The 14,574-nt window shown below is 41.2% G+C and overlaps 1 protein-coding gene across 1 annotated transcript in view; it reads right to left on the reverse strand.

Annotated features, from left to right (window-relative positions):
* Positions 1-14,574, reverse strand: part of PTPN13 (protein tyrosine phosphatase non-receptor type 13) — a gene marked incomplete at its 5' end in the record, with an annotated part of 98,576 nt that overhangs the window by 14,010 nt on the left and 69,992 nt on the right. Inside the window, 13 exons of the mRNA XM_082482832.1 lie at positions 6-216; positions 321-492; positions 2,289-2,447; positions 3,756-3,930; positions 4,126-4,487; positions 6,520-6,618; positions 6,708-6,922; positions 7,851-8,013; positions 9,289-9,374; positions 10,123-10,216; positions 12,154-12,297; positions 13,279-13,745; positions 14,131-14,262. Coding sequence (XP_082338958.1) covers positions 6-216; positions 321-492; positions 2,289-2,447; positions 3,756-3,930; positions 4,126-4,487; positions 6,520-6,618; positions 6,708-6,922; positions 7,851-8,013; positions 9,289-9,374; positions 10,123-10,216; positions 12,154-12,297; positions 13,279-13,745; positions 14,131-14,262 — 2,479 coding nt within the window. The remainder of the gene's footprint in view (positions 1-5; positions 217-320; positions 493-2,288; positions 2,448-3,755; positions 3,931-4,125; positions 4,488-6,519; positions 6,619-6,707; positions 6,923-7,850; positions 8,014-9,288; positions 9,375-10,122; positions 10,217-12,153; positions 12,298-13,278; positions 13,746-14,130; positions 14,263-14,574) is intronic.

Below are 14,574 nucleotides of genomic sequence, written 5' to 3' on the forward strand. Positions count from 1 at the left end.
CCTACCTGGTCGCTTTGAGCACCACTTTCGGAAGGTATGTTTCCAGCATTCTTTTGGCTTCTCTCAGAGTCATTCCCTGTGTGCTTACTCCATTAATGTAATGGATAATATCTAGAGCACGGAGACTCTCCTCTCTGGCAGCAACTGATTTGGGGAGAATGTCACTAATATACACAACTTGGTAAAGGCTGTCATGACCTCCTGATAGCAACAAACCTTTGCAGGAAAAAAGGAGGGGGGGAAGAAAAATCAAGTTCTTTCTTTGTAACTGAAGGGAAATTTTTTCCTTTAGAGCAAAAAGTAGTGTACTTCTGTGTTACCTAGCTCCTCCTTATGGCATGTTAGCGTAATATCAGGCAGTAAGTGAGGCAACACTGGCATCTTAGGTAACTCCAAAACACGCCCTAGCACTAGTTTGACAGTCTTTGGGGCAGCACGGAGAAAGTTTACTGCATCAGTATGACTCATGTTAGTGACATCAATGTCATTAACCTGTGAAAATAAAAGCAACAGAGATCTCCTTGTTAGGTTCCAAGTAAAACAGTTAGCATTACTGCAGAAACATTTATTACTGTTCCTGTTGTTGACATTTGACCTTAAAGGACAAAACAATAGATGCTATATTGACAACAGTTACAGTTCATCATATCTACCCAAGGAGACAGAACACATAAATGTAACTGAACTTTTGCAAGTGAAGAAACAAATTTACAGTCCAAACATCAAAATATTAAACAATCTGAAGAGGTACATTATTTTACTGTTCCTATTTAAAAAGTTAGAATGCTATAACTGCATAGGCCAACACCTGAAAGTCTGACTCACAACCTAAACCAATTTGACTTGTATTTGCCTAACTGTATTAAAGTTTAATAGTATTCAGCAGTGCTTCACAGTGTCCTGATCTAGCAATGACTCACACACGTGCTCTGTAATGCACTTCGTCACTATTGCCCACAGTCCCTACAAGCCTAAATGCAAGTTTTCCATTGATCAGAAACTAATACTATAAGGGACAGGATGCATTCAGAGAGACCTGGACAAGCTCGAGAAGTGGGCCCATGTGAATCTCATGAGGTTCAACAAAGCCAAGTGCAACATCCTGCACTTGGGTTGGGGCAACACCTGGTATCAATACAGGCTGGGTAACAAAGGGATTGAGAGCAGCCCTGAGGAGAAGGACTTGAGGGTAGCTGGTGGATGAAAAGCTGGAGATGAGCTGGCAATGTGCACTTGCAGCCCAGAAGGCCAGCTGTATCTTGGGCTGCATCAAAAGAAGTGTGGCCAGCAGGTTGAGGGAGGCGATTCTCCCCCCTCTACTCCACTCTTGTGAGACCCCACCTGGAGTACTGAGTCCAGCTCTGGAGCCCCTAATGTAAGAAGGACATGGACCTGTTGGAATGGGTCCAGAGGAGGGCCACAAAGATGCTAAGGGGGCTGGAGCACCTCTCCTATGAGGACAGGCTGAGAGAGCTGGGATTGCTTAGCCTGGAGAAGAGAAGGCTCCAGCGAGACCTTATTGTGGCCTTTCAGTATTTAAAGGGGGCTTATAAGGAAAATGAGGAACAGACATTTCAGTAGGGCCTGCAGAGATAGGACAAGGGGTAATGGTTTAAAACTAAAAGAGGGAATATTTAGACTAGATATAAGGAAGAAATTTTTTATGCTGAGGGTGGTGAAACACTGGAACAGGTTGCCCAGAGAGGTTGTAGATGCCCCATCCCTAGAAACATTCAAGGTCAGGTTGGACAGGGCTCTGAGCAACCTGATCTAGTTGAAGATATGCCTGCTCACTGCAGGAGGGCTGGAGTAGATGACCTTTAAAGGTCTCTTCCAACCCAAACTATTCTATGATTCTATGATGAACATCTGTACTATGTGATATGAACCTGGTAAACTCTTCTACAGCAAAACTCTTAGAATTTAACTCCAACAATATGCTAGCCATAGATGTATTTGACCAATAACTCCTCCAAATATCTGAACAACCTTCTTATGTAATCAATGAATGCTTTTCCTCTTTAAACCATTTTTTTGCCATCATGAATACTTGTTGCACACATACTTAGCTGTGGGACATACCATAACTCCATTCAGCAATCTTCTCACATGTTTTTATACCTGTATTTCTTTTGTCTAAGTGCTATCAAATTATGCTTCTCGAAGGTGCACGTCTTTGTTGCTTGATCACATTTACTTTGGCCCACAACAGAGTTAGCTTTTTTATTTTTGACTCAAAGTTGTCTTTTGCATACAATCCCCATATCTGAAAACATTAATTCTCTCACTTTTATCAGTCGGTCTCCAGGTCGTAGTCTCCCATCACTTTTGGCAGGATCCTGAACAACGTCGTGAATGTAGCAGCCAACATTATCATTACCTTTGGTCACTGTAAAACCCAGACTACCCTTTTCTGACTTTGTCATAGTGACTCGGAGCTCTACTTCCTAGGGGAAGAAAATAGTACTTTACAACACAGGCAAACAGAAGCAATTTGAATGCTTTACTGAATTTAAGACAGACATAGACAACTGATTTACCTATTGGTTTAAGTGGAACACAAGCATGGACAGTACCATGACATGTCTTAGCAGGCTCAGCTTAGCTGCTTCAATTAAGCACCTCTAATGAATTCAGACGAACTACTGTTTTGCATGGAGCTAACCTTGGGCTAAAGGCCTATGATCTAAACCAAACTGTGAAGGCACATGCTCAAACTGACACTTTATTTTACCCTCACCTAGCTGCCATATATAAAAAAGGCAATGTATTTTTCAAATAAGACAACACATCAGGAATTATTCAACTGAAAAAAGGAGGTGAACATATCTTCCTACAATGAGATACAATACCATAGCTGATCTTGGAACTGAACACATGGACATGTTTTGCCTATTTTAATTTGCATGAATTTTGATTTGAAAGATACAGATCTGCCTCATTGGCATAGAAACTCACAGAGCAACAGGAAGGTTTGGGAAAACCTTCTGAAGAAGAGACTAAGAAAAGGACAGTTTGTTTCTTTTCAAAATGGAGTATGGGCTACAATAGCTTTGTAACCTGAAAGACCCTCACAGTTGAGACATACCAAAGCTCAATTTTCATTTTTTTCACTCTTGGAATAGATTATGTGAGGATATGGAAGCAGAAGTCCCCCACAACACATTTCTGGAGCAGAAAGAAACTATGTCAGAAGAGTCTAAAAAATATGCTGCGTTTTGCAGCAGAGCAGAAAATCTTTGGGATTCACAGGTATAAATGCCACAAAGAACAGGGCCTCCTGATGTCCCTACTGCCCCGATTTATCCTCTGATCTCTGAATAAACACACAGAAAACTAACAGGGCAGAAGCAAGATATCTGCCATTTAAGCTTCCTCTGAGTACCTGGTTTACAGGCAGGTAAATATTTAATGCTAAGTTTTCCAGGCTGAAATGACAATGAAATAGACATATACACATCTACCTATGTACACATGCATGACTCCACATTAACAGAGGCAAATATATCAACTCCTCGAGAGTCCAGACAGAAACAGGCCTGATGCCGTTCACTGGTTACAAATGACACATGTACATGTGCCATTTATAAGGCCCACACCCAGGTTAGTGCAAGTATAACTTACAACTATCCCATCTGTAAATTAATATGCCTAACTTCTCTCCAGTCACTCCCAACGCCATGGCTAAAACAACTTCCAGTTGGCCACAGCAGTAGGTACATTTATGCTACTGAACGACAGAAACAGTAAATTACTGGCTCGTATTCTTCAGCATTTTTTTCCAACTGGTTGAGTAATGAATCCATTCCTTCCAGGTGCGGAGTCAGCTCAGAAGCAGGAGTGGCAAAACAGTCATTTATTAAAACCGATGTGGTAACGTCAGGAACAGTTCTACAGGTTGGGATCAATGGCAAATCCAATGGCAGATTACTACAGATAAATAAGCAAAAAACAAGGATCAGTTTGCACAATGTGGCTGTAACCCATAAATGAATATATGGACCAATATAGACTTCATGCAGATCTAAAAACCAAAACGAAAAAGGTATTTCTACAAGTAGGTCAAATAAACTATTTTTGTAAACTCATTCTGCAATATTACAAGGATCATTATAAACAGCATACCTGTCCTCAAGCTCTGACTTGCTAGGAGTCTCTTGATCAGAGTATAAGATGGTGCGAACAGTCTCCTCCTGACCACTGTGTGCCTCATACTGACTATGTGCCTGTGTCATAGCTTCACCTGAAGTTTGGTATAGCACAGCACTCCAGCCAAGGCCCACCTGTGCTGGTGAGTCTATCACCTCCTCATCACCACTCCTGCTGCTGTCACTGTAGCTGTCTCTTCTAGAGGGAGATTTTAGCCTTTTCTTGCTCAGATCAGTAGTTTCATTTTCATCTGAGCTGTCACTTTGTTCTCCGTTTGATGGACCAGAAACTTCTCTGCTGACATCTGGAAATACTTGTTGGGGTGAATGGATGGGAGTCTACAGAAAGCAAGGACATTTAATTCATCAAACTCCGGTTTTGATGACAAAGGAAAGTTGCAAAAAGACTGCATAAAATTGCCAAAAGCAATTAGTGGCTCCTTCCATTTAGGTGTTGCCTCAACTGTGTAAACATATAGCAGTCTCACCACATTCAACACAACTTGGCCAAGACAAAGTGTGCAAAAACTTTGAGACATATACTGCTAAGGAAAATGAATATACTCTTGGCTTTAGCCTCAGAGAGCCTACTGACAGACGCCTTTAAGCTATACCCAGCAGTTATCTAGGCAATTATCATGAAATCCCTTCCAACCAGAACACACTGCTGACACTTACAGTGCAACTGATGTCAAGCTTGTCTCACACAGGAGGGAAACAGGGAAGCTTTCAAGCAAAAAGCTACATAACAGACTACAAAAAACTATGACAGTTTACACCAAACGGAGACTGTTCACCCAAACAGTTAACTCCCATGAGAATGAAGAACAGTTTTGCCAATAATCACATACTCCCAAGAATGGTATCAGCTAGCAGGCACACAAAGTTTAAAAGTTTCATTTTATGCCCAAACTCTTGTGTTCATTAACACATTGATCAGTGATAACATTATAAACAGAAATTGTCATTTGTTTATTGTTTTTTCCTCTTCTTTCAATATATGTGCTGTTTTATTAAAGTTATTCCACACTACAAATAGGTCCATTACAGGACTAGTTATTTGTACTATTAGTTTGTTCAGCTGCTTATCTCTTACTCTGATTTTAACTTCACTTAAATTTGTATTTGTACATTTAAGTCTCTGTCATCAGACTTGAATCATAGAATGGTTTAGGTTTGAAGGGACCTTGACTTCTCTGAGGGTGGTAAGGCACTGGAACAGGTTGCCCAGAGAAGTTGTGGAAGCTCCATCCCTGGAGGTGTTCAAGGTGAGGGTGGATATGGCCTTGGGCAACCTGGTCTAGTGGGAGGTGTCCCTGTCAATGGCAGAGGGGTTGGAACTTGATGATCTTCAAGGTCCTTTCCAACCTAAACCATTCTACAATTCTATGAGCAACCTGTTCCAGTGCCTTACCACCCTCAGAGTGAAAAACTTCTTCCTAATATCTAATCTAAATCTCCCCTCTTCCAGTTTAAAGCCATTCCCCCTCATCCTATCAGCACATGCCCTTGTAAAAAGTCCTCCCCCAGCTCTCCTGTAGGCCCCCTTTAAGTACTAGAAGGCCGCTATAAGGTCTCCCTGGAGCCTTCTCTTCTCCAGGCTGAACCACCTCAGCCTGTCCTCATAAGAGAGGTGCTCCAGCCCTCTGATCATCTTCGTGGCCCTCTTCTGGACCCACTCCAACAGGTCCTACACTGGGGGCTCTAGAGCTGGATGCAGTGGTTTTTATTGTTTGAAAATGGTATTAAAATAACTTAAATTGAAGACTTCTCTCCATTAGTTTCACACCTTCCTGTATTATGGAAATACTTTTCAGGCAAATTCCCCTCTACATTCTCTTTTGATGAAACACATTTAATTTCCACTTCTTCCGAGTATCCTAAAATGGCCTTCTGTTCTTTCTATTTACTTACTGGAGCATTTTGAAAATATTCTTTGGGACACCTCTAATTTCTAGTAAGTAAATATGGCAATCTTTTCCTTGGTTTCACATGCATCAAAACCAACCAAATTAGTGTTTTGCAAAATACTCTTCACATACATTACCGAAATACCCAATTTCTATTGGAGATCAACTTCAAACCAACTGCAAAGAAACACCTACCACAGAAACAGTGTATTAAGCTAATTTTCAATGTCTTAAGCCATAAAATGGGGAAAAAAACCCAATTATTAAAGCCTTGCATGCTTTTCACTTTTCCACAAAATGCTTAGTACACTCCTGATGGATTTATTGTAAGAATCATGTTTCTGTGAGCACCCTCGCCATCTTTCCATTTGTATCTTGCATTTAACTAACCCACCCACCAGACTGAACAAATGAGCCTTCAAATACCAATAAAAAAAAAATAATCATGCCATAAAACTTACCAACAAAGAAGGATCGATGTCTGGTAGTATACCAGATGGTGGCCGACAAAGGAGAAGAGAGACTTCTGGAGATGTTCCCCTCAGAGCAGAGATGACTTCCTATGGCCACAGAGGGATTCATTATTAGATGCAGACGCTCAAGACTTGCAGGACTACCGCAGCATGGTTTTCACTACTAAGATACAAACCTGCTGAGATAAACCCTTTAGCGATGCCCCGTTCACTTTCAGAATAACGTCCCCAATTTCTATCTGCCCACTTTCTGCAGCAGGCTGCCCAGGGAAGAGCTTTTTGACCCTCACAATAGTTGAGCCCAGCTGCTCTGGGGTAAGGTTATCTTCACGGCAGAAACTGAACCCAAGGCCTGAGGTATTCTTCAACAGCTTCACCTCAAATGTGTTCTCTGCAAAAGAAACAGTAACTTATTATTTCCTACAGCATGCTGGCCATGAAAAAAGTGGCTAGTGCTCTTACTGCAGACATGACAATGCACACTCTCCCCCTCACAGCGTTCTTCCACTTTACTGAACACAAGTGTTACCTAAAAGATCCCTCAAAGTTAAAAAGAGGACAAAGACCATGACTTCTCAGTCTGCTGGCTTGCCCTGATAACACCCACACTATACAGAAAGCCAGGGTGTCTCCTTAATACTGTTCCCCAGGAAGCCCATTAAGGAGCCTGCTAAAGCATAGAGTGACACAACCTTTCTGGCCACTGATCAGGCATTAGTGTGAGCAGCAACTGGAGCTCCTGGCAGACAGGATAAATCCCATGCAGGAAGACCAAAGGGGAGATACTGGTTTCCCCATCTGCGTAGGCTTCCCTCCACTTTCACAGGTCTCCAGCAAGAGAAGCTGAAATATGCCAATCTCTAGTCAGCTACACAGATCTCCCTTCTCTCTTCATCCAGCTCTTCATGTCTTCTCTCACCTAGACAGGAACAGCAGGACCTACAAAAACTCTCCCTTATATATGAGTATTTTAACCTCCCCATGGCACTCCCTAGTAGCACCAGAGATAGTAGCACCCCTTTTACTCCAACCTTGCTACAGCCCTGGCCTGCAAGGCTGGTGAAATTGGAAAACACCAAGGAACAGTGAGAGAGCAAAAAGTTAACAGTAACTAAACAAAGTTACCAAGATGTGAAAGGAATTCTTAAAAACAAATGCAACAGCACAAAAAGGAAGAGACTGCATTATGTGCAGGGGCTTGGTATAGATTCCTAACAGATCTTTCTCCTGTCTGTCTTTTATTCTGCAGAATATTTGAAGAAAAATATAAAAACTGAAGGATGCTTTGAAAGTTCAGACAGTTTCCTATGTGACCTGACCTGCAGTGACAAAGCTGTAATCTTTGGCATTTGTAGTTTTTGTCGCTGGTTTCTCCTGTGGCTCACATTGCCCCACCTGATTTGGAGGTGTGCATTGTGGTGTTACTGGAGCATGAACCTTGGCTGCTGAAAGCTGACCTTTTTCCAACAGCAGATGCACCACCTGAAGAGACGAAACATTCTCCAGTTAACTGGCAATAGTCATGGAGATAGCACAGTCTAGAGTACATGTTTCTTTCTAACTTGTGAGGGTCATAAGTTTTACAGCAGCAAACTTTATAGACGCCTCCCTCCCCATACATCCTCCATTTGTTCCTTAATTTTAGGGGCTGTAAGTGACAACCTCCAAAATACATTAATGGACTTGCCAGATACTTTCCAACACAAAGTAAGAAAGGGTTTTCTTCCAATAAGGCTGTGAGAGGGTTAAGAAGTGTCAAAGACAGTGTCATTTTCACATGGGTACAGGGAATAGAGTTAAAAGCATTTTATAAAGTGAGCCCAAATAGTAGTCCTTATGTCCTGGTCTCAGCTGGGACAGAGTTAGTTTTCTTCCTAGTGTCTTCCTGCTGTGTTTTGGACTTAACCCATGTTAATAACACATTGTTTAATAACACATTGGACTTAACCAATGTTGATAACACATTGTTTTAGTTGGTGCTAAGTAGTGCTTACATTAAGTCAAGGACTTTTTCAGCTTCCCATAGAAGCTGAGACAGAGCATAGACAGGACAAGCTGGCCAAAGGAATATTCCACATCATTGATATCATGCTCAGTATATAAACAGAGATTGGCTGGGGGGGTAGGACACTTGGGATAGGCATTTCTCCCTGTTACCCCTACCCTACTGAGGGAGGTGGGGGAGTGAGTGAACAGCTGTGTGGTCCTAGTTGATGGCTGGGATTAAACCATGACACCGTAGCAACTCTGAATGTGTATATTCACTGGCTATTTTCAGGTGTACATGCACTTCCACATATGAAGCAGCCACCATAAATAGCACTATTAAACAAGGAGACACCACTGACAGAATCAAGTGCTACCCAAAAAGGCCAAGACTCAAGTAAAGCTACCGACATAGCATGCAAACACAGCTGCATATATGAAGGCCCTTATCTCTTCAGTGGTTCAGATTTGGGACTTGTCTGTAGCATGCTGCTACAGCTCCTTTCCAACCCGTGCACCTGGGCTTCCTTCCTATGAAGCCCAGGGACAAGGAGAAACCAATTCCATGAAGACCTCTCTCCTACACACAGAGCCAGGGTTTTACTAGGGTGGACAGTGAGACTCGAGGCCCAGGAAGCCAAGGAGTCTAAGCAAGCACATCTAAAGCAACAAGGACACAGGGGAGAATTCCAGTCTTCAGGTTCCTTTACCTCTTTTCACTCATGAAGACCTAGTTTACTACAGGTCAGAGTAGAAACAGCAGCTGCTTACCTGCCCAGTGTTTCTCAGCGTTTCAACAGCTTGTTTATGGGTAGCACCTTCCAAACTAATCCCATTGACAGAGAGCACACGGTCACCTACAAATGATTAATAATTTAAGAAACACTAAGAAAAACAAACTATAAAACATATATGATGCATAGAAACCTTGAAGTCTCAGCTAACAAGGACAGTTATTGAAGTAAATTCTCCTTCCCCTCCATGCTCTGAGTCAAGAAGAGAACTTTGCAACTAAACTATGGTTGGATTCAACAGTCTTTTCCAACACAAGTGATTTTATGATTCTACGGGATAACCCCATGTCAAAGCTAGTGTTAACCATCAGAATAATAGCCTGCCACAAAGCTCTGACTCTTCATTAAAAACAAATCTTAGTCTACAGTGGGAATTCTCGCTTCAGTAAAGAATGTAGCCTGGCTTACACACAAGAAAAGCTGTAACAATTACAGTGATATTCTGTATTGAGCTGCCCAGCATGACAAGCAAGAAGGGCACAAATAATACAAAGCCTCCTCTCCCCATAGCTGGAACAGAGAAGTGTTCTCCATTAACACAGGCTACATTAGAAAAATAAAATAAAAGTCCTGCAGCCTATCTCCTATTTTTCCCCTTCACAGCCTCAGCAGTTTTCTGTTGGTTCTGCAGTTGGTCTATGCTTTTTCAAAAATCTTCACCTGCAGAACTAGCTATCAGGGCAATATTTAAAATAACAACTGCAAATGCGGAAGCTTGGAAAAACAACTCTTCTTCCTAGTGAAAAAGGTTCAGTAAAAGGAGGCAAACATTTGACGTTAAGAGACCCCACTGAAAGAACCGAAATACTACCTTTTTCTATTCTGCCATCGGCTTCAGCTGCTCCCTTAGGAATAATCGCTTTCACATAAATACCACCATGCCTTATGCTAGTATTTACACCGCCCTAAAAGGAAAGCAAAAATAAGATTTCTTAGTCTTTTTGCAGTTAGAATACTTAGTAATTAAACACAGTGTCACACAAGGAAAACTGTACTCAGGAATCACTTGGGCTACTGGCATGTAAAAAGAACAGCCAAACTATCAAAACCAAAATGTTACGCACAGCATGTTTTTACAGTCATGCAATTTATTATGAATGAGGTTGGGGTGGGAAGATTGTAAAAACATGATGCATCACAATGCAAACGCAATAAAAAAAAATAAATGTCCTTCAGCAGAAACACGTCTACATTATGCATGCTTGCATGCATATCAAAGCTCAGAGATGTGTGAGAGCATACCATGCCAAAGCAGAAGGTGCATACCCATGCAGTGTCCTACCCCAATACACCCTCTCTGATGTAACAAGAAACTAAGGAGCACTGCTTTCTCTCAGCTCATACAAGTTGGTAGAGCTAAGCTGAAAAAATCTGCTCAAGCTCAAATGGCATTGTTTTTGGAGGGCCTTAACCTTTTCTGCTCATTAAAGATCATCTAGTCCAACCCATCCTGCAAAGATCCTTTCCAACCCAAACCATTGTATGATTCTGACCCACTGCTACACTATCAATGCTTCTCCAGAAACTTGGAGGGAAGAGGGAGATCAACAGTGTATTAACGTTCACTCCAAAAGCACACAGTATTACATGTGAAAACTTAAAACACAGGGCTAATTGTACACCTCCTCTTTTTGCTACTGTACAGGATAGCAAAATAAGGGGCAGAATGGAGGCTGAAAAAGGAAAGGTCAACAAAGATACTACTTGGTCATCCTTTAAGAGAAATCTTTGTATTGGTTGCCATCTTCTAACATTTTCTACAAAGCCAATGCATGCATACAGCAGGCTTGATGCTATTCAATAACCAACTCCTGCTGAATCTTTGCTCCTCCTGCTATCTCTATTTAAAAGCTTGACAAAGCAATGTGACTTTGAATATGCTGGGATGCTAAAATAACAGAATTTAATTCTGCTCTTCTTACAATACTAGCCACATATAAGAAAACAGTGCCAGGCTTGCAAATTGGCACTCCACCTGCATGCCTATCCATATGGCCACATTTGGGAAAAGGCCAACTTAGTTTTAGGTATAAACAGCCAGTGAAAGCCACCACTTTTGAACTACAGCCAATAACTGCTCTCTATTGTTATAATTTGAGCAACTTTTCCTTTTATAAATCACCGTGCAGTCCAGTGATCAGAGATATTTGAATATTAAAATATCAAAATGTACTTTTGAACACAATACAAGAACAGGAGCAGTGAAAAATCTGTGCATCTCATTATGAATAATTACCATCTTCCCTGAAGTGCCCCTCTGCACTGTGTCAGGCCCTGGATGTAAACTACCTTCAAAATTATATAGCCCAAAAAGAAATTAGTCCATTAAAAATACATTTTTGTTTCCTATTGCAAGAAAGCAGTGTCAGCCAGGTCTTATTTGGATTTCAGTAGTTTTTTGCTTTCTGCCTTTTATCCAGTAGAGGGAGAGCACTGAACATGGTATATGTGTGTGGACGTGCATAAATGCTCTTAAGCAACACTACTGCTCCCACTGCCTGTGATGCCAGTCAGGGAAGGCCTTACTTCTCTCCCCTGTAAAACTGCCACGTTATTAGGTAGCATGGGACAAAGATCATCTCGCTTTTTATACTCACAAAGCAGCATCTGTGATAAGATTCTATTAGGACTTTGGGGCTCCACCATAAAACTAGAGTTACTTAAAGGGCAGATGACAAGAAAAGTCATATAAAATAGTATTACTTTTCAGCTTTGGTAAGGTTAATCACACATCAGTAAAACTATATAGTCAACAGTAATTCCAGAAAATATTTTGCTTCCTTGTAATTTAGCAATTTAATGGGTTACTGGGAATACAGAAAAAGAGAAAACATCTAAAAACCTTGTCAAACAGTACCGTGACACTTATTCCCAAGCCGTTATCTTTTTTGGCTAGTTCAACCTCAAAGATATCTCCAGGTTTAAGAAGTGTTGCAGTAACCTTTTTAGAATTCATTTTGTTTGCTGTATTCACTGAGGAAGATTCCTTTATTAAAAAAAAAAAAGAAAGAAAAAGAAAAAGAAACAAACGAGAGAATGATTTGCCATTAGAACAGAAGTTTACAATTAAGACCCTAAAGGGTGTGTTTTTGAGTAAGATGCAGTCAAAAGGAGTCCACATGGCAAAGTATCAAGTAAGACTCATAAGGGTCATTGCTTTAACTCTTCCACTGCTGTGATTGAACAGGTTTAGCACAGAAGTGTGCTTGGCCTTCAGCAACCAAGTCTTTACTGTCAAAGTGAGCTGCTGACAGAACACAGAAACTATAGTACTTCAGTATTACAGCAGCCTTGGGTCTGTTGGACTAATTTGCAGAAGCTGCCACAACTTAATTGAATAACCTCCATCAGCTGAAAAGAGGAATTGCTGCAAATTAGGAATTAATTTGTAGTACTTGCCATTGTGTACTTTTGCAAAGGTGAAGCAGCAAGCTATCTCTGTTCAGAGCATGGCTCACTGCTGAACTTCACTACACAAGAGCAGTTTCCCATGGATTAGATAAAACCCTAAAGACCCTGCTACCTATTCCAGATGCATCACTACTACTTCAATCTAGGAAAAACTTAAATTTATCTGCCAGGTGAATAAACTTACCTCTAGGGGTGGTCACTAGACTATGATCATATTGGACAAACACACAGAAATGAAAAGAGGCTTTCTACAGAATCAACAAATGCCCTATGCATTCTTCCCAAAACACAGTCTGCCTCTAGTAAGACATAGCCATTTCGTGACGTTGGAAAGCTGGGAAGTTGTTTCAAGTTACAGGAGTGATTTTCTCCATTTATTTTGAACAAAATCACCAAACTATTAGAAATTAGCTATTAGCATTTGCCATTAGAAAGATAAGCTGCACGCTAGGCTGTCCTTCCCCCACGTCCTTTCACCTTATTCACACCCAGAGTCAGCTATTTCACTGTCACTATTATACACTGATGGGAAATATTCATATGAAATACACTATGCCTTTTTAGCTGGCTGTTGCTCCTGACTGCTGGAATAAGTTGCTTCATCCATGTCAGAATCCCCTCGGTCAGAATATTCCACAGATTCCACTACCTCAGGCCTTTTATTTTTTGCTCGAGTACTGTCAGATGCGGATCTTCTCTTCTCGTTCATTTTAGAAAGCCCAGACTGGGAATCACTGTAATGCTGAGGATCCTGCTGGGCTCTACCACTTGCACGTTTGCCAAAGAAGCTGGCTGTCTGGCTCTGAGACAGACTGGCACTCTCGGTTCTGGAATCCTGGGAGCTCACGCTTCCATCCCGCTTGCCTCCCGACAAACCAGAGAAACTCCCCGAAACAGGCCTCTGGTGACCACAGGACCGGTTGTGTTCTTCTGAAGAGGACTCTGCCTCGTTGTCCTGCACCAACGATGGCCTCCTTAAATAACCTCTGGTTCCATTACTGATCTGTGCAGCATTAGACGATGCTGAAAACCAGGAGACAAGACAGTCAACATGTTACCAGCTACTAATATCTGCAGTATGACACAGATTTCTCAGCTTACAACCACGCAAGGTTCTACCTGTTCATATTGTGTAGAACACTTTCTATTTACAACGCAACAGGTGGGTCCTCACCAAAGGTTACTTTAACACACTACTTTGCTCAGTCTCAGAATACAATTTCAAGCATATTCTAGCTGGGGTTGCTTACAGAATTGACTGCAGTTAGGGTGATGTTTTATAACTATCTCAGTTAGATTAGTAATTTTAAAGAAACACCGGAAGTACTTTACAAAAGGTCTCAGAGAAGGCAGAGTACTCAAACTCAAAGAACTCCTCTTTAATAATAAGGAATATTTCTCTCTGTACCTTTGCATAGCTTGTCCTTGGGCTGAGAGATAACAAGTGTCACGTCTTCAGGTGCATTCTCCAATATTTCTAATGCCGCATGGTGGCTGACGCCTTCTAAACTTGTGCTATTTACGGATATTAGTCGGTGTCCTGCGCAAAAGGGTTTGTTCAGATACAATCTAACATGTACATTTTTATTGATTGGTAAGAACGTGGAGTACAGGTCTGAAAATCTCTACACAATACATGGATTAAAAATTACTAAAATTCAAGCGATGCTGGAATAGGGAACACCAATCATTAAAAAAAAAACCAAAACCAAAACAAACCACAAGAACTGCTTATGAACATTTCCTCTTTTTAAACCTGCCAAACCTTTCCATATTATGATTTCTACCTTCTCTTCTGCTGTAGAAAAACAGATGCAAAAGCAAAAATCAAGTAAAATAAGCAATATACTGT

This window comes from Vanellus vanellus (assembly GCF_965231255.1).
Source record: "Vanellus vanellus genome assembly, chromosome: 4".
Lineage (NCBI taxonomy): Eukaryota > Metazoa > Chordata > Aves > Charadriiformes > Charadriidae > Vanellus > Vanellus vanellus.